Genomic DNA, 21,258 nt, shown 5'->3' with positions numbered 1-21,258 from the left:
CTGTTTCCTTTTTAAAAGTATCTCCAGCTCCTCTTCCCTGAAAGATTGGCTGCTTCCAGTTTTCAGTTCTGCCCTGCTCTGCTGTTACCCAATAAGCATACTGGCTCTTTGTGCTTTGAAGATTTTATTGGTAAACTCCAACAAGGATGTTGCTTTTATTCACAGAAAAGGGGTAATTTTTTTTTTTTTTGGGACGGAGTTTCACCCTTGTTGCCCAGGCTGGAGTGCAGGGGCGCGATCTCGGCTCACTGCAGCCTCTGCCTCCTGGGTTCAAGCGATTCTCCTGCCTCAGCCTCCCGAGTAGCTGGGATTACAGGTGTGCATCACCACGCCCAGCTAATTTTGTATTTTTGGTAGAGACGGGGTTTCTCCATGTTGGTCAGGCTGGTCTCGAACTCCCGACCTGAGGTGATCCGCCCACCTCAGCCTCCCAAAGTGCTGGGATTACAGGCGTGAGCCACCGTGCCCGGCAGGGTAATTTTTTTTAAGGGGAACTAACTGTACTGTGTTCCAGGCACCTGATAATACTATGCATTATCTTATTTGGTCTTCCCAAAACTTCTAGGAAAGTAGCCCCTTGTCACCCCTTTTTACAGATGAAGCTCAGCAGGACTCCAAATTTGTGCAGATGCATGTGAGTCGTAGAGCCAGCATCAAATCATGGTCTCGGACACCAAGGCCCCTGTTAGTTTCATTTCCTGCAAAATGTGAATGTGAAATAGCTTTGGAATAATCAAGGAAAAGCACCCATGCTGGCAGAGAAATACAGATGGTAATTAAAAACTACAGCTCAGGTCTTCTCAAACTTACCAGGCTGTCTCCCCCAGAAATACCAAGTCCTCATAGTCTTGACCACATGGCTTTCATGGTTAGTAATTGACCTGTTGTTAACCACAAAACTGATTGAATTATACACATCTTATGCCTAGGCAGTTGAGTTTTCCAAACTTTTTCCTCCCTTCAACCCCAATATCTAGACCCTGCCCCTGAGAGAGGGCCCCTCCCAGCTGGTAAGCCTTCAAAACACACCTGCAGAACAGGGCTCGTCAGTGGACAATTGGCATTTCTTTGGATTCTTTGTCTGAGTGACTCCCACATTTGCCAGATGCCAGAAATGTCTGTGAGGCATTTCCTCATACAAATTTGATGTGATTTAGCCTCAAGAGTACCCCAAGGAATAACTGAGTTTTCCTGAAGGAATGGTTGATACATATTTGTCTTTGTAATTGGCATCTGATTCAAGGTGAATGATATTTCAAGAACATATGGTGAGGGGCATCCATATACTGATTTATTTGCCCCAACAGTCTATATCTGTTGTTTTCATAGTCATCTGAGAGCTTTGTTTGAGAGAGGATGCATAAGAATCTGCAGTTTCTGTGCCAAGTCATTCTTAGACGTCCAAGCAAAAGAGTATGGGGGAGCTGGAAGAGCCAATCATTTCACTTCTTTAGCTTTTACATTCACTGACTTAATGTGAGTGATGGTGATACTTTCCTATTTCTTGTATTCTGGAAGACAGAGGGATTAACTTGAGAAGTGCTGACTTGTTTCAGCCAGGAAGTGCAGTCATGTGATGATCAGCCTGCTGCTCTCCATGGCAGAACACATGTCCTGCGTTCTCCACCCCAACTGGACCCTTTCTAGAGACTTACCCCACTCTCACTGCTAACACAGGTATCTTCTGGGCTTGAGGTGGATTCACTTATCAATGTTCACCTTATTTTATCACTAAAACAAAAATACTTCATAAACTACATAATGTATGACTGTTATCCTCTATTAGAAAGCTATAGAGGCCAGGCGCGGTGGCTCACACCTGTAATCCCAGCAATTTGAGAGGCCAAGGCAGGCAGATCACCTGAGGAAAGGAGTTTCAGACCAGCCTGGCCAACATGGTGAAACCCCGTCTCTACTGAAAATACAGAAATTAGCTGGGCATGGTGGCAGGTGCCTGTAGTCCCAGCTACTCGAAAGGCTGAGAGAGGAGAATTGCTTGAACCCAGGAGGCAGAGCTTTCAGAGAGCCAAGATCGTGCCATTGCACTCCAGCCTGGGCAACAAGAGTGAAACTCTGTCTCAAAAAAAAAAAAAAAAAAAGAAAGCTATAGAGTCACCGTCACCCCTGCCTTGATTTCATCAGGGAAAGGGAACTCACCATCTCAGGAAAATGTGCCTAGCAAAAGAATTCACAGGGCTCTAGGCTGCAAGTCCATGAATGCCCTTTCCTAGGATATCAGGGACTAGAGTGGAGCTTGTATAATGAGGAGCTATTATACAAGGGAGGGATGGAAAAATTGGACTTTTTTTATTTTTGGAAAAATACACATAAAATTTACCATCTTAACCATTTTTAAGTTCAGTGCCATTAAGTACTGTTAAAAGAAAAACTTTAGACAAATTAAATTTAGCCAGGTTTATTTGAGCAAAGACCAATTCATGAGTCAGGCAGCCCTCAGAAACACAAGAGGTTCAGAGAGCTACACCTGCAAGTGTGAGTGGCAGGATTTTATAGGCCAAACAGAGAAGCAAAGTAGAGAAATCACCCAATTGGCTACAGCTAGGCATCTGCCTTATTTGAGCATGGTGCGATGAGTTGGGAGTTAGCTGCCTGATTGGTTGAAACCCTTCCTGTTTTATGTATTCCCTATCACATGGTCCAATAGAAATAAACTATGAAATATAAATGCAAGCCACATGTATAATATTAAATTGTCCTTAAATCTAATAGCCACACTGAGTAACAGAAAAATAAACAAATTACTGAAGTTTAGTAATATATTTTATTAAATCTAATACGTCCTAAATGTCAACTTTTCAATGTGCAGTCAGTATAAAAAATATAAATGAGGTATTTTACATTCTTTTTATCATACTAAATATTCCAAATTTGATGTGTATTTTACACTTACAGCACAATTAGGATTAGCCTCATGGGGCTAACAGATACCCTATTAGACAGTACAGATCTAGACAATATAGTTACATTTTGCCTGGCTTTTAACTTTACGTAAGTAAAAGTATGTAACATATATTTGTGTTATCCAGTATTGTAGCTACTAACTACATGTAATTGTTTAAGTTCATTAAAATTAAATTAAAATTTCAGTTCCTTTGTTACTCCAGCCACATTTCATGTGCTCAGTAACTAGGGTGGACTTTGTACTGGTGAGCACAGATATAGAATGTTTCCATCAGCACAGAAAGTTCTACTGGACAGCATTGGTATATACTCTTCTGTGTATTGCTTTTTTTGTTGTTCAACTATGTTTGTATGATTTGTTCAAGTTGTATGTAACTGTAGCTTGTTCATTTTCATTACTAAATAGCATTCCACTTTATTAATATAATACAATTTACGTCTCCCTTCTGTTGATGGACATTTGGATTGTTTATAGTTTTGTCAATTGTAAACAATATTGCTTCAATATGTTTCAAGATGCACACAGTATCCATTTCCTTATGGCTGGGTCATAGGTCGTGGATGTCTTCAGCTTTACTAACTAGCAAATTGTTTTTCAAAGTGATTGTACTAATTTTCATTTCCACCAGCAGCATCTGTGAGTTTATATTCCACATCCTCACCTGAACTTGGTGTTCAGACTTAAATGTTTTGCCTTTCTAGTGGGTATGTGATGGTATCTCATTGTAAGCTGGGCTTTTTTTCACTTACTCATAAAAATAATGTTTATTGATTATATATTTATCAATATATATTTATTTCTACTATTATTTTCATAGAAGCGTGCACACAGGAGGTGAAGATGAATATAAGACACAGCTCCTCTTAAATGGTTTTTGTTTTTATAGAGACAGGGTCTTGCTCTGTTGCCCAGGCAAGTGTAGTGGCGTAATCATAGTTCACTGCAGCCCCAAACCACTATGCTCAAGGGATCCTCCTGTCTCAGCCTCCCTAGGACTACAGGTGTGCACCACCATGCTAGGCTAATTCTTTTTTCAATTTTTATTTTTTATAGAGACAAGGTCTCTAAAAATAATAATAAAAATGTCATGTTGCCCAGGCTGGTCTTGAACTCCTGAGCTCAAGCTATCCTCCTGCCTCGGCCTCCCAAGTAGCTTGGTCTGCAGGCATATGCCATCACATCCAGCTAAAGTATTTTTGATCTGTGGGAGAAATAAGTCATGTCTATAGATAACCATATATAAGAGCACCAAAAAGTGAAATCAAAGGACTATTGACATTTAAGGAAGGAGAATTTATACCCAACCACCTACTCCATATCTCTATTCAGATGGTAAACACCTCAGATTAAATATATCCAACACTGCATGCCTTATTTCCATCACCCACCCCCAGCTGGCTTTTCTCCGTGGTTCACATCTTAGTCAATGGCACCATCTTCTGCCCTATTTCTCAGGTCAGAATCCTAGAAGTCAACATGATACCTCTTCTCATCCACAGTAAGTGAACTGATCATTGTGATCAGTCCTACCGCCTAAATACCCCTCAGATTCAGCCCTGTCCACTAGCCCTCTCTATGCTAAGCTGCCATTGATTCCCTAGGACTGTTGCAGTAGCCTCCCCATTGTCTCCCCACACCCACCGACCCAACTGGAGCCCTTCCAGTTCGTCTTCAACAATAGCGGGCATCTGATGAAATGAAGCACGCCCCTGCCTGTGGCTTCCCACGGTGCTCAGGATGAAGGTCCTAATGACCTGGCCTTCCCTCCTCTCTGTTCTCATTTCCCACCACTCTCCTCCCTGGCTTCTGAAAGCACATTCCCCACACCAGCCTTCTTTGGTTTCCTGAACATACTAGATCCTTCCTACCTCCTGGCCTGAACACACACTATCTCCTGGACTTGGAATTTAGGAGTTCTGCCCTCTCCACTTTCTATCTTCGTGGTTTGAGCTTCAGCGTCCCTTTATTAGGGAACTGTTTGCTAGCTCTTCAGAAGAGGTCAGGACCCATGCCATTCACTCTCATAGCTCTCTGTCCTTTACAATTTAGCACTTATCAAAATTGTATTTAAGTCATTATTTAAGCAATGACTGTTAAATGTGTTTTCCATTGCCTTAAGTCCCATGAACTCAAGGACCATAGATCTAACTTGTTTACCACTACATATCCCCAACACTTATCATGATGTTTGGCATATAGCAGATACTCAAAAAAATCACTGAATAAATGAGAAGACCTTACTGAGGAGGGGACATGTGAGTTGAATACTGAAAAACTCGCAGAATTTGGACAGTTAGAGATGGGCAGGAATGATTAGGTAAGAGATTTCTAGAAGATGAAACAGCTCAGTATTCTGACAATATTAGACAAGCCTGTATTAAAACTGAAATTTAGGCTGGGCGTGGTGGCTCACGCCTGTAATCCCAGCACTTTGGGAAGCTGAGGCGGGTGGATCACCTGAGGTCAGTGGTTCGAGACCAGCCTGGTCAACATGGTGAAACCCCGTCTCTACTTAAAATATAAAAATTAGCCAGGCGTGGAGGTGTGTGCCTGTAATCCCAGCTACTCAGGAGGCTGAGGCAGGAGAATCACTTGAACCCAGGAGGCAGAGGTTGCAATGAGCCGAGGTCGCACCATTGCACTTTAGCCTGAGCAAAAAGAACAAAACTCCGTCTCAAAAAGAAAAAAAAAAAAAAAACCTGAAATTTAAAAAGGCACTGTGGACCCATTCAAGGTATCTTGGATGATCCTGGACCACCATCCATTCATTAGCATGGGGAAGAGTTCAATCCTTGTTGCTCACTTGCTGTGTATTAGGCAGGGCGCCACACATGGGACTGCAGCCTGTGCCTCTGTGCTGTGAATGTGAATGGAGTCTTTTGGAGTTGGGCATGTGGCCTTGGGGAAAGGTACTCTTAGGGATGTCCAGATTTTATGTGACACTGTCTTTGACCACAAGACATTATAATCTAGTAGAATCAATAAAAGAAAAAAGATACTACCAGGTATATAAAGTCAAAACCCATCTCATTCTGTTAGGAAGTCAGCTGTACATGTGTCTTACAGGTTTCTCCATCCTGAGGGGAGTAAGGGCAATCGAATCTGGAGAAGTAGCAGCCAAGTTAAATTTTGGGGTGTGAGTAAACTGAACTGTAGGAGATGATGGTAAAGCTCTACTTCAGAGGCTCTGTTGATAGGAAATAGGAATTCAGTCTTGGTGGAGATTGACGTCCCTAAAGAGAACCTTCCAGAATAGCCTGAGCAGCCCATGGGTGGTAAATCACAGGGAATGAGCAGCACTCATCCTGAGGTGCTCAGAGAAATAAAGCACAAAATAGAGGGGAATCTGACGAGGGGGTACAACAGATCTTCGAGACAGGCCTGCTTAGATTGCAAGGTTCTAATGCGGTCGGTTGCCTGCCTTTTGAAAACCTGCCCAGGGAAAGCCCAAGTATCCAGGAAGGTGAACCTGACCTCCCTTCAGAGGAGCTGACGAAAGCCCAGTGTGTGTGGAGTAGCTGTGATTCAGTTCTAGGGTGCATCTTTCATTCTTGAAGTTCAAATGGCATTGCCAGTACTTGTGGCACCCTTCTGTGCAGTAGTTGCGTGTAGGCACTGGCTCTCCTAAGATACACAAAAGCCATAACAATCTACACATGTCCAGTGCACCAGCTCACCTCCCCCAAACCCCCAACAGTGGAAAACATATACAGGGAGCCACTGGTTTTAAGCAGCAAAATGTGTCCTAGGAAATTGGTTCTTAAAGCAGATCGCCATGAGGAAACATTCTGACTGCCAGTGAGTCTGTTCTTGGGGTTGCTGTTATCTGCTTGGACATCATGTGTAAAAACGGCAAAAAGAAAAATGTGGGTGTCCGTTACATAGCCCATGACAATAATAACTGACATCTATCCATCGCGTCCTATATACCAGGCTTTTTTCTGATCTCTTTATGTGTATTATTTTGATGCTCACAGTAATCCCACAAGGTAGGCACTCTACATCTCCATTTTACAGCGAAGGAAGCACAGAAAGATTAAGTAACTGGCCCAAAACCACACGTGAAGGATTCTAACCCAGCAGCAGTGATTCTCACCTGCACACTCGACCCCAGAACTTGCTCATCCCATAGTCTCCTGTGAGCAGAGCAGGAAGACATGACCTCCTCTCAGCTTTTCTCCTTCTCTGGCCCAGCTTGTCACCACTTTCCAGATAAACTTATTGCACCCCAACTAATGGTGAGGCACTGACATGAAATAATTTGACTACCTGTCATGAGGTGGAAAGCCCCGTCAAGGAAGGAAAGTTAGAAAATTGACACCGATTTCCTTCTACCTGTGCTGTTGACAACAAACAAAACATTTACTCGACAGGAGGTTAAACTCCAGAAACCAATATGAAATTTTGACTTTCACCCATTAGCATTTCAAGGAGTGGGTCCAGGTCAATACTTGCACCAGTGACCGGGGATAAAAGGGTCTGTCATCTGCAGCTCCCCTGGCTTTTATCTCAAAAGCTGTGGGCTCCATTTCTCACCCACTAACCCAAAAGAAATGTTGAGTAAAGTTAGCATCAGAAAAAGGCAGTAGCAGTTTAGAAGCAGGGTTTCCCACTGCTCCAGCAGCATTGGAAGTGAAGTTTTGCAAAATGTTCTTATCAGGCCTCCCTGTGCTTTCCTTTCAGGGCAGCTGGCTTTTATCTGTTCTGAATACTGAGTTTTAGCATACACTTTAATTGGAAGGAAGGGTCCCTCTGCTAAAAGGAACAGTAATTTAGGTAAATACTTTTTAAAGGACATATATTTTCAAAAAACAAAAATGCATGTTTTATTTCTTCAGAAGTTATTTTGGGGGTAAATCTGCTATGTTCCAGGCTCTAATCTAAGGGCCAGGGACAGAGCAGTGATCAGTGCAGGAAAATTCTGCCCTTAGGGTGCCATTAGCACATCCTTTCTTTTTTTTTAATTTTTTATTTTTTATTTCAATACGTTTTGGGGGGAACAAGTCATGTCTTTGGCTACATGAATGAGTTCTTTAGTGATGATTTCTGAGATTTTGGCGCACCCATCACCCAGGCAGTGTACACGGTACCCAATGTGTAGTCTTTCCTCCCTCACCCCCTTCTTCCCCTTTCCCCTGAGTCCCCAAAGTCCATTGTATCATTCTTATGCCTTTGCGCCCTCTTAGCTTGGCTCCCATTTGTGAGTGACAACATACAAAGCACATCCCTTTTTAAAATATGGATTTGGGGCCAGGTGCTGTGGCTGACACCTATAATCCTAGCATTTGGGAGGTTGAGGCAGGAGAACTGCTTGAAGCCAGGAGTTTGAAACCAGCATGGGCAACATAGCTAGACCTCATTTCTGCAAAAAAAATAAGGTAACAAATAAAATACAATATACATTTTCAAGGAAATAATTGAGATACATCAATAGTATTTACAGATAAATTATTTTACTCTGGAAATACTTAAATATAGCTAATTAATACCATAAATATGAGCCCTCTATAGTACTTATGTGTCAATTTGTGTTTTCATTGAATCCTGGACACAGCCCACTTTGAGGCAGATAGTGTCATCCCGTTCTCCAGATGAGGAGGCTGAGGCTTGGTGCCCTTATTGCCTGGCCTGTGGTCACATGATAGATGGCGACAGCTTTGCTCTTGCTGGCTGATGCCCACAGATACAGATAGGACTTAGGGAACTCACCAGTGACTAAGGCTAGGATCACATCTGCACATCCCAGAAGCCTGCACTGTGAGTTTGTAATCATCATTTGTCAAGGTGGGTGTCACAACCTTCAACATCTCAGGGTTTGTATGTGATTTAGTGAAGTTGCTCAAACTTCCAATCCAAGATCTACTTGTGTTTGTGGTTCACAGGATTGTATGTAAAAGGGTCAAACCTTTGTCAGTGCTTTAGGCCCATCAATGATCAAAGAATAAGTTAATGAAATTTACTGTAAAATGTTAAAAATTATAAATCCTTCCCAATTTTAATAGCAAAATAGGAAGTAGAGGGTGTGTACTATTTAATTCTTTATCTTTAAAGCAGAGTGTCTGTGGGTGATCTCTATGTAATTTGCTTACATTCTGGGGCTCAGAGCCACCTACCAGATTGCTTTTGTTAATTGTTATTTTCTGTCCCTTTTCCTTTGCAGACGATCATTCCCGAGTGAGGCTGCAGACAATAGAAGGAGACACAAACTCAGACTATATCAATGGCAATTATATCGATGTATGTATTTTATTTTTTTAATTGGTATATAATAGTTGTACATATTTGGGTGCTATGTATGATATTTTGATACATGTCTACAATGCATAATGATTGAATCAGAGTATAAAACTCAATAAACCCAACCATTCTGACATGTACCAGATTATGTGTCTGCTGTACGATTGTTGGACATACATTGGGCTCAATCTAAAAGCAAACACATGAATATTACCCTACACACCACAGAACTTAACAGTGAAGACACGGTCACTCCTTTTCTCAAGGTAGCCCGTTTGTTGGTGAATTTCTCTGTAACATTCTATGCCTTCTTTGCCATCTCATGCTTATGTGGACTAAAAAAATGTTATTTCCATTTTTTTGTCAACAACTCGTATTATTCGACACTTAAAAAATCTGTTTGCATATTAATGGGACAAAACTCTCTAATTCCTAATACGGTGATTTGCAATCCCTTGTCATCACTGCACTTTTAAGCTGTCTTCAAAGTAATCTGCATCTGTTCACCAGGACTTCCAATGCAAGCAAGACATGTCATTAAATATGTAGGCTGTTTAATTATTGAAGACTGCCTCTTTGTTCATTCTGCATCATGTTAACTTAATGTTTTACATTAGAATAAATTCTTTAGGAGACAGCATGTTTTCAGTTGAAAGAATGAATGAAATCAAAAGTAGACTGAAAAATCAAGGGAAAGTTGCTGTTACCTCCAAGGCCAGAGTTTACATTAAACAGATTTCTGCTCCCTTGTGGTTCCGAAGGCATACTCTGTGCTTGGCCGTCACACTATTGCTTAGTCTATCAGTACTTCCATAGACAGGATTGATCCATATATATGGAATGTTTTGCCTCCTGATTGAATATTACTGAAATGCTACTAAAAGTAAATAGCATCACAATCTCTAAGAAAGTTATCTAAAAATAACTATGAGAATGTTATGTTTAGTGCTAATTAGACAGATTTGACATTTTCAGTTATAGATTTTTGGGTAGGGACTGGGGTATGATTATTTCAAGAATAGTTCATCTCTCATTCATCAAACGAAGACTCCTGCACTATTTTGATAACAACCAAAGCCATACCCACTCCAGGTTCCATTTATTTTTTATTAAAGCAAGGTTTCTTCATAAGGTGCATTGCACTTACTCCTTTAATCAGCACATGTTTAGTGAGTACCTCATGGGAGTACTCAGATGTCCCAGACCAGTTATCTCCTCCTCATAGTCTCCCAACTCAGAAGCTGAGAAGCTGAAATGTGATTGTCTTATCCAGTCCACTTACTTCCAGGCCAACTGTAGCACACCATCCCTTGAGAGGCTCCAGGGGACACTGCTCACACTCCAGTCCCAGCTCCTGCAGTCCCTACTGGGTCCTTGAAGCACAGGGACAGTGTCCTAGGCATCTTACATCCCCTGCACCTGGCACATGCCTGAATATAGAGAGCCCTTAGTAAGTGTTTCATGAAACACCGACTGAAGGAGTCATTGTGATCAGATTGGGCATCATAGAGGATGTAATTTGAATAAGCTTTAACCAGTGAGTGAGTGGAAATGCAGGAGAGAAGACATTCCAGCTCAAGGAAGTCACATACATGAGCAAGGCTATAAAGTAATGAAAAGACTGGATTAATGAGTTCGAATTTTATTTTAAGAGAGAAGAGCCAATACTGAGGGCCCCTTTATTCTTAATCAATAGATCTTATTGAGTACTTATGTGTTATTTACCTTTCTAGGTGCTAGCAGAAAAACCGTGAACAGTTCAAACCAAAACCAAAAAAACCTCTGACCCAGTGGAGCTGCTGTTCTAATCAGGAGAAATGGGCAATAAATTAAAAAGTTAATTATATATGGTCAATTAAAAAGTTGTATGTACTGCAGAGAAAACTAAAGCCGTAAAGGGGGACTCAGAGCACCAGACCTGGAGGCCCTGATGGCAATTTTGAACCGAGTGGCTGTAGTCAGTCCCACTAAGAAGGTAGCAAGTGAGCAAGGAAGACAAGGGGTTGAGCTACATAGATACCTGGAAGAAGAGCATTCTGGGCTAAGAAACGGCCCAAGCAAGGCTTTTTTGTGGAATTTGTGCCTGGCGGTTTTGAAGAAAAGCAAGCAGGCAATCATTGGCATGGTGTATAGGGGCCTGGGGAGTTCTATGATATGGGGGAGAGGTCATGGGCCAGGTCAGGTCCACAGTTGTAAGGACTTTGGCTTTTACTGTGAGTGAGATGGACAGTCATTAGAGGTATCTGAGCAAAGGTGTGATCTGGCTGCTGGGAGGGAAGTGAACTGCACATGGCCAGGAGAGGAAGCAGAGAAGCCTGCTGTGTGGCTGTGGGAATCATCAGAGAGGTGGCAGTGGAGGTGAGAAATGGCGAGACCTTGAGCTGCATTGAAGGTACAGCCAGTAGGATTTGCTGGCAGATTGGCTACGGGGTTCAGGAGGGAGAGAGGGGTCAAGGATGCTGAGGAGAAGATGGTGTGTGGAACAGATTCAGGTAGGGGTTAGGGAGAAAATGAGGAGTTCAGTCTTAGGTGTGTGAAGCTTTAAATACATATTAGACCTCCCAGTGGAGGTGTTGAGCAGGCAGTGGGTATGCATCAAGATTTCCAGGAAAAGGTCTAGGCTGGAAACAAGAATATAGGATTCATCAGTGTACAGATGAGCTTGAAGGCCATGGGACTGGAGGAGCTCACTCAGAGAGTGAGAGCAGATGGAGGAAAACGTCCCAGAACCAGGCCTTCCACATCAAGTTGAAAAGGGAGAACCAGCCAATGAAATTGAGAACAAGTGGCCAGGGAGGTAGGTAGGAAGAAAACCAGGAGAGTCACATCCTGGAACCAGGGAAGAAAGCATTTTAAGGGGATTGATCATACTCATGCTGCCGATGGCCAAGTAGATAAGGACTGAGAAATGATGGTCATGTTCAGCAGTACAGGCCACTGTGGACTCTGGGTGACCTCACCATCAGATGAGTCCCTCCTATTTACTGGGCACCTTGCTAGGCCCTCAGACGTATAGTATGGATAAGTTAGGCAAAGTTCTTGCCCTTGTGGGACTTACCAGCCAGTGAGAAATGAGTGATGGTCTAAAGAGTTCTATTTAATATTGGTCATGGTTCTATAATTTGAGACCTACAGCAAGTCAACTGTATAAAAGAATGTGTTTGTTTTTGTTGTTCATTGTTTTCCACTTGTTTTTAAGGGCAAAATGATCTAACGTGCATTTAAGTTATCTGAGAAATCTGAGTTTTCTCTTCAAGTTTCTTTTTTCTGTTTTCCAACCAGTTTTGCGCATGGTATTTTGGGCAATCTTGGGGGACAGAAATAGAAAGTATTAAGATCCATGGTGATATGTTAGCTGGGTGTGATTTTCTCTGAGTTGATTTTTTCTTTCCCAGATACTTATCCTACAATTTTTTTGTTTCCTTCTTTTTTTTTTTTTTTTTTTTAAGACAGGGTCTCACTTTGTCACCCAGGCTGAAGTACAGTGGTGCAATCTTGGCTCACTGCAGCCTCGAACCCCTGGGCTTATGCAGTCCTCCTGCCTCAGTCCCCAAAGTAGGTGGGACTACAGGTGCATGCCACCACACCTGGCTAATTTTTCTATTTTTTGTAGAGATGGTTTTTTGCCATGTTGTGCAGGCTGGTCTCAAACTCCTAAGCTCAAGCAATCTGCCTGCCTCAGCCTCCCCAAAGTGCTGGGATTACAGGCACCAACCACCACACCTGGCCTTTTTTCTTTGGCCTCAATTTTTATCTGTCTTGTTTCTTATAGGGTCATGATAAAAGGAAGGGATCTTTCAGAACTTCTGCCTCTTTAAATTCCTGGCCCTTGCTACAGTAGCATGTCATGGTATTAGCAGTGTTTAAGAATGGTTTTGAGGATCACTATTGATATAACTATCTATACCAATATAATAGAATGTGTGTTAAACCCTTGGCATATTGCCAATGACATCCCAAACACAAATGAAATTCTGTTGCAAATTCTCAGCTTGTTTGCACTTTATAAGAGTAATGTTCATGTTATTTCAGAGAATCCATAAGTTGTTAGTGTTTCTTGCTCATCCATCATCTCATAGCCAGTTATGATTAAGTTACCCACACCTTTGGTGCAAGCATCAGAACTGTTGTATTTGATGCACCTTCACTAATTAAGAGAAACTCAATGGTGCTGGGTTGGCCATTTAACTTTCAGGTGATGCAGCTATTGGCGTTTGTGTGCACATTCATTTCAGCAAAGTTAGCATGTGACTTATCTGCTGTTTATCGATTTTATTTTTATCAAATATTCTCTTTTATTTATTTTTAGGGTTATCATCGACCCAATCATTACATTGCTACCCAAGGTAAGTTAATTTCTACTTTGTTGTCTTTCTTTGTTTCTTTTGCCCACTTGCTATCATTTTCTACCCACTTCACCCTCCTTCAGGAAGATATTGCACATTTATTGCAGTTCTAGCCATCGACAGGTACACTCTTGCCTTCCCATCAGACATTCTGGTCATGTAAATCGTTTAGTTAGAACTTCGTGTTGAGATCATTAGGAGAAATGTGTCCATCAATTCTTTATTGAATTCAATATGTCTACCTTAGGAGTAAGTTGGACATTTGCAAAAGTAGATATATAGATAGCCATTCCATCAATATACACCAGCTGCTCTCTACACAGGGAACTGTGCTGGTTGCTGCTGGAGAGCCAGGCTGAATCCAGCAAGCACCCCCTTCTCACAGTGGTTGTGTTTAGTGGGGAAGATGTGCAGTCACCTGTATGTACTTTAGTAGGTACAGTGGCAGGTGACATCTGTGAGAGGAACAGATACAGATAAAACATTAGGGATATTTGGAGCAGGAAGGGGTTGCTTTCAGGTGGGATGACTCAAAAACTGTTTTGTGGCAGAGGTGAGATTGGGAAGCGCCCTTCTGAATGGAGAAATATCATGAGCAAAGATGTGGAAGCAGAAAGTTAGTTCTCCCAGGTGGAAAGCAGCTGGTGGGCCACCTTGGCTAAAGGAAACAGAAGAGCTAGAGGACATGATGAGGAAGTTCATGGCAATGGTTTTTGGGTGATTTTCCCAACGTATGAAGTGGGTTATCTGCAGAGGGTGGGGGTCGTGAGGGAGCGAGGTTTTAGAGAATGAGGCATCCTAAAGGATGAGTCAGTGAGTCAATATGGGATGAACTGAAGAAGGAATAAGAAGCAGAGAAGACCCAGCTAAGGCTGAACAGCACATGTTCTCCCCATTTTAGTATTTTATCATTGTTTTCGGCAATAGGCTACATCCCAGGAACAGTAGCAGGGAAGTGAAAAGGATGTGACCTGCCAAAGGTTAGGCATATGGGGGCAGGAGGTACACAGAAAGTCAGTGACCAAGGGAATCAACGATGCCAAGGTAATTGGGGTTGGAAAGTCCAGGCTTGGAAGAAGGGCAATCAGATGTGTCCACTGGACCATGAGGAGAGGGAAGGAGTTAACGGATTGAGGCTGGGTCCCACTGATGAGTCATAGGTTAGGAGAAGAGGCAGTTGTAGCCAGAGAGCAAAATTCCAACACTTGGATCTGCCCATGCAGTAGAACTTTCTGCAGTGGTGGGAATGTTCTCTATCTGCACTGTCTGATATCATAGCTACAAATCACATGTGGCTCCTGCATACTTGAAATACAGCTACTACAAATGAGGAACTGAATTTTAAATTTTAATATTGATAGAAATAACTACATTTGGTTATTCTCTGTGGTAGCATTGGACAGCAAAGCTTTGGGGTGGAAAAGCTCCAGCTATGGCTGAAATGGAGCCACTGTGGAAACTGATCCTGCCCCACGCCCACAGCTACCCCAAGAACCTGGGTGACACCACACAGAGTCCACAGTCTCACATCACCACTAGGGTACTCTGCACTCAGGTCTAGATGACCTGCTGGAGCTCCCACTGTCTTTCATCGTCTATGACTTGAAGTTGGTAATGGCTCCTTCCAAGGTCATTTTGCTAGCTAGATGCAAAGTTGTCTGTAGAGTTTCCAGTATGAACCTGGCACAAAGCAGGCCCTACTACATAGAGGTTGCTGAGTTCTTCAGGAAGCAAGGCTCAGCTTGAGCTCCTACATATGGGATAGAACAAGGTTGCATGTCAGAGTCTGGTCCTAGACATCTCCTAACCCTGCTGCTTCCAAACGGAATTCATCAGTGCCGTTAGAGAAACCTGTTGTTAGGGGCTTGAAATTCATTCTGATGGCTTTCACAATGTTCTAAATTAAGCATCACAACATCAGATTTAATACATTTTATGATAATTTGAAATTAACAGTTTTTGTAAATTCATGTGAAAATTTGATTGTAAAATACCCAAAATACTCCCGAGCTTCGTTTCTCTCCAATAACTTGATTAGCAACCTATGTTTTCATAGATAACAAGAACATTAAGTTGCTCTTATTTGTATTTTCAATATTGAGGCCCTCTAGATTAAGGTGACTAAACGGACAGCTAAAGTAGAGACTGAAACTGCCAAGGTCTAGACATGGCCCTTTACCAGGCTTCCTTCCCTTTGTCCATTCTCTCTGCCCCTCTCCCCCTGTAGGAGATTATTCTTTAAAGAGAAATGCCACTAGAGAAGTCACTTTCTGCAGAATTCATGTGAGTGATACTTAGTAGCTCAGTAATCCTCTCTGGCAGCATTCTAGTGTTAATGAGCAAATGTATTTGTAAGCAGATAAGAAATAGCAAATGTCATCAGTTTGCAGTAGACAACCAGTCTGCCCTTAATGGAGAAGGGCATTGACTAATGCCCTGTTTCCCAGGTCGTGGCAGCCTTTCCCTGGTACAAGGTGGGCTTCAGATTGGACTTCTCAAACTGGCAGTACTAACATCACTGCTGGCGGTGGTGCAAGGAGAGGAGGGAAAATGAATGAATATTTGTAATCTAACATGCAGTCAAGACTATACATATCATATTAAGAATAATACATTCAGACCATGATGTTCAGATGAGAAAGCTAGAATCTTCTATTATATACCATAAGATAATGGACTAATAGCCTTAGATCACCAGTAATCAAGATCACTGATGATAATCTGCACTAATTGGCATGGACAGGTAGAATATGTTCGTAGATCACCTTTGTTGAAAAACAACAACAAAAAAAACATCAATACCTCCAAGAGGCCAACAAAATGGGCAATGAAGACCAACAGGCAGATGCAGTCTTTAAATGTCTTCTTGCTCTATTTGTCTTCTGTTTTGCACTAACATAATTCTTTAAAATATATTCACAGCAGGCACCTATGAAACTATACAAATGGTCCAATTTGCTGACAACCAGTTTTACTTCCAAGAGTTAGTAATGCACAGATGTTCATCAAGTTCCTTCAATACAGAGGACATATTATAAATGTATGTATTAGGTCTCCTCCTCCCATCCACCCTCAATTTTATTGATTTTTCTAGCTGTAACTGACTTTGACCTTTGATAATAATGGGTGACGTTTCTGCAAATTGAAAGCATCCCATTCAAGCCAGATCTGTTGCTTTTTTAGTATTAATATGTTCTTCCTATCTCCCCTTGGTTTAATTGTTTTCTGTCTGGCCACTAATATATGATGACCCAATATTAACTTCATCATGTCTGACTGACCAGACATTAGTGCAACAGTAACATTCAAGATTTATGATTTAGCAAACCAGGGGCTCAAAGGAGAGGAAGTCGTGTCCGCTACTGCATGTCTGTATGTAGAGGCAGGGCAGAGTGGAGATTTCAAAAGCAGGCTCAAGTGAGGGGCAGAAGAGCATGCAAGTGGGTAGGATTGCCCAGAAGTGATTGTATTTCACCATCAAAATGCAACCTTGGAGACTATATGGCCTGCAAGCTGGATGAAGTCACACACATAAGAACCGACTGGATAGAACACCTGCTGGCCTCATGGTGGCAGCCATGGGGGCCCTGGATAAGTGTTCTTTTGATTTTTGTTTGGTTTTGTTTAGAGACATGATTTCACTCTGTCACCCAGACTGGAGTGCAGTAGTGGGATCATAGCTTACTGAAGCATCGAACTCCTGGGCTCACGTAATTCTCCCACCTCAGCCTCCAAAGCATCTAGGACCACAGTTGCACACCACGCCTGACTAATATATTTTATTTTATTTTTTGTAGATTTAAGATCTCCCTAAATCTGTGTTGTCCAGGCTGGTCTCAAACTCCTGGGCTCATAGGAGCCTCCCACCATGGCCTCCCAAAGCACTGGGATTACAGGCATGAGCCATTGCACTCGGCTTTGTTTAGTTTTAATTTTAAAACTTACCTCAAGAGTCAGATAACTCAGGGAAAGACTATGCAAGACTGTTACTGAAGAACGTGCTATGAGTCTGTTCTAGACATGTCTTGCCCAGCCCTGAGCATCCTTCCTCACTTCTAAGTGAGCATTTTCCAGAGTCATTTGTGCACTGGGATCCCCCAAGAAAGAGGCTCAGGCCTGGTGTGCTCTTTCCTGTGTACTGCATGCTCACCCCCCAAAACCACGTGGTTAATCCAGATCCAGGCCCTGCTTTCTAAGTTATGATGCTTCTCATGACAACATAATAAAAAGCAAATGTTCGATGATACAGTCATGTCTGAAAATACATGTTAATTATTATTGTCTTCAATGTTGTAACCTGAGCTATAGATTGTTGAGATGCACACGTTACTTTTTTGGGTTTAGGTGCCTCAATGCCCACTTCATCATTTCTCTCTTTCTGAACTGTGCTAATTTGACAGGGTTGGCTACCTGATTGGGGTTCCGACCTTAGCTTTCATCTTGCCATATATAGTTTCTTTTTGTCTCCATCAGCATTAGCTCTGTACAGCACCCTGTGGAATCCAGGACTAGAGAGAGGATCTCCAAACAGAAGCCCCCATGCCCACGTGAGAACAGGAGACCCTTGTGCCCCCAACCGTGTTTTCCATAGGACCGCCCAGCCTTGTACACTCTAGCCCAAATGTCCCTCACCTTTGGAAGACACAGAACTTCTTTCAAAACTTATGAAATATCAAGATCATTTCCCCAGAAAGAAAATTTCATTTAAGGTGGTTCATGGACTACCCCCACCCCCCAATTTTATTCATGAATTATAGTAATTCTATGGACCTCAGGTTATGAACTTTACTTTGGTCAGAAACATTAAAAGTTATTTGAGGATAAGACAGAAACCATAGACTTAATTAATCTACTTTTTAAAATTATACTTTAAGTTCTGGGGTACATGTGCAGAACATGCAGTTCTACTTTTTAAAAAACCATACTTAGGGGGTAACAAAATGTCATAGATTGTTTATAACTGTGAAATACATTCCTGAAAGCATCAAAATTTTTACTAACTTTAACAAACTATTACTAAAATGTTTACTAGCCTAACCCTGTAGTAAAATACCCTAGAGTATTGTTATAATCATTAGTATTTTGAACCATAGTCAGTTTGGGTTTTACGGTTCATCTCAGGCTGGGTTTTCTGCCCATATATTATTTTGCATTCGTGCATGAAAAGTTTATGCCTTTGCTCACCTTTCAACAATTTTAGCAATTATAATATATTAGAAAATGCTCTCTCTGAATGACAGAGACTAGAGTAGCAGGTCCCATAGCTGATGTTTATTTTGTAAAAGCAGGATGTAGTAGAAATAACACATGTACCACAGCCAGAAGGCTGGGATCCAAATTCTTGTGCTGTCACAGAAAAGGTGTTTGAACTTCCTAAACTTATTTCAGGTAGAGTCCTGGTGTTTGGTAAATAGTAATAATAGTCAGGACCTTACCATGTGCCAGACAGCGTTCCCAGCACACATACAGAGCTCATTTCATCTTTACCACAAATATGGGGGATATATGGGATTGTCCCCAATTTATAAATGAGAGGAAGGGAGACAGAGAGACTTGAAATAACATGCTCCAAGTCACAGACCTAAAAGTGCAAAGGCCAGATTCAAGTGTAGCCACTGAACTCCAGCATCAAAGCTCCTCCCCACCTCACTATACTGCCTCCCGTGGGTGACCTTGGGGATTACATTAACTCATGTATGTATCAATGCTTAGAGCAATTCCTGGCATGGAGCAAATGCCATGTATACGTGACCTGTTACTGTTTTTGAGAAACAGCACAGGATAGCTTAATGATTAGGAACACAGACTCTGGAACTACATTGTCTGAACTCAACCCCCAACCCTGGTTCCTCCATTGGTAACTTGTGTGACCTTGGACAAGTTACTTCACATCTCTGTGTTCATCATAAATGAAGATGAAAATAGTCTACCTTGTAGGGGGCTATTTATTTATTTTTTAACTTTTAGGTTCAGGGGTACATGTGCAGGTTTGTTATATAGGTAAATTGCATGTCATGAGGGTTTGGTGTACAGATTATTTTGTCACCCAGATAATAAGCATAATACCCGATAGGTAGTTTTTTAATCCTCTCCTTCCTCCCACCCTCTACCCTCAGGTAGGCCCCAGTGTCTGTTGCTGCCTCCTTTGTGCCCATGTGTTCTCAGTGTTTAACTCTCACTAATAAGTGAGAACATACAGTGTTTGATTTTCCGCTCCTGTGATTGGTCACTTAGGATAATGGTCTCCAGCTTTATCCATGTTGCTGCAAAGGACATAATCTCATTCTTTTTTATGGCTACATAGTATTCCATGGTATGTTTGTACTACATTTTCTTTATCCAGTCTACTGTTGATGGGCATTTTGGTTGATTCCATGTCTTTGCCAATGTGAATACTGCTGTGATGAACACATGCATGTATGTATCTGAATCATGCATGAATCATATAGAATGATTTATTTTTCTTTGGGTATACAGCCAATAATGGGATTGCTGGGTCAAGTAGTACTTCTGTTTTAAGTTCTTTGAGAAATTTCCCACACTGCTTTCCACAATGGCTGAACTAATTCACATTCTCACCAGCACTCTATGAGCATTCCATCTTCTCCACAACTTCTCCAGCATCTGTTATTTTTTCTTTTTAGTAATAGCCATTCTAATTGGTGTGAGATGGTATCTCATTGTGGTTTTAATATGCATTTATCTAACAATCGGTGATGTTGAGCATTTTTTCATATGCTTGCTGGCCGCATGGTACCTTCTTTTCAAGTGTATCTGTTCCTGTTTTTTGCCAAATTTTTAATGGGGTTATTTGGCTTTTGCTTGTTAATTTGTTCAAGTTCCTTATAGACTCTGGATATTAGACCTTTGTTGGATGCATAGTTTGAAAATATTTTCTCCCGTTCTGTAGGTTTGTCTGTTTATTCTCTTGATAGTTTTTCTTGTTGTGCAGAAGCTCTTTAATTAGGTCTTATTTGTCAATTTTTGTATTTGTTGCAATTGCTTTTGACATCTGAGGAGGTATAAGATCTCTACAATGAGAACTACAAAACACTGCCCAAAGAAATCAGAGATGATACAAACAGTGAAAAAATATCTCATGCTCATGGATAGGAAGAAGCAATATTGTTTAAATGGCCCTACTGCTCAAAGCAATTTACAGATTCAATGCTATTCCTATCAAACTACCAATGACATTCTTCACAGAATTAGAAAAAAACTATTTTAAAATTCATACAGTACCATAGAAGAGCCCAAATAGCCAAGGCAATCCTAAGCAAAAAGAACAAAGCTGGAGGCATCACTTTATGTGACTTGAAACTATACTACAGGGCTACAGTAACCAAAACAGCATGGTACTGGTACAAAAGCATGCACATAGACCAACAGAACAGAATAGAGAGCCCAGAAATAGTGCCACACACCTACAACCATCTGACCTTTGACAAAGTTGACAAAAACAAGCAGTGGGGAAAGGACTTCCCATTATTATTATTGTTGAATAATAAATGGTGCTGGGATAACTGGCTAGCCATATGCAGAAGATTGAAACTGGACCCCTTCCTTATACCATATACAAAAATCAACTCAAGGTGAATTAAAGAATTAAATGTGAAACCTCAAACTATAAAAATCTTGGAATATAACCTAAGAAGTAGCATTTTGGACATAGGCCCCAGCAAAGGGGCCTTTTCTTTTTAATACCTAGTAAGTGCCCATTTACAAAATAATGTCCTTTTTTGCTGACCTTGA

General features: G+C 41.5%; 1 protein-coding gene across 10 annotated transcripts in view; it reads left to right on the top strand.

Annotated features, from left to right (window-relative positions):
• Positions 1-21,258, top strand: part of PTPRM (protein tyrosine phosphatase receptor type M) — an 844,030-nt gene that overhangs the window by 742,583 nt on the left and 80,189 nt on the right. For all 10 annotated transcript variants that reach the window (XM_009252252.4, XM_054537539.2, XM_054537541.2 and 7 more), the window contains 2 exon segments: positions 9,084-9,160; positions 13,470-13,506. In XM_009252252.4, the coding sequence (XP_009250527.2) occupies positions 9,084-9,160; positions 13,470-13,506 (114 nt within the window).

This window comes from Pongo abelii, chromosome 17 (genome assembly GCF_028885655.2).
Source record: "Pongo abelii isolate AG06213 chromosome 17, NHGRI_mPonAbe1-v2.0_pri, whole genome shotgun sequence".
Taxonomy (NCBI): domain Eukaryota; kingdom Metazoa; phylum Chordata; class Mammalia; order Primates; family Hominidae; genus Pongo; species Pongo abelii.
The sequence above is the reverse complement of the archived record's forward strand: the minus strand, read 5'-3'. Positions and strand labels throughout refer to the sequence as shown.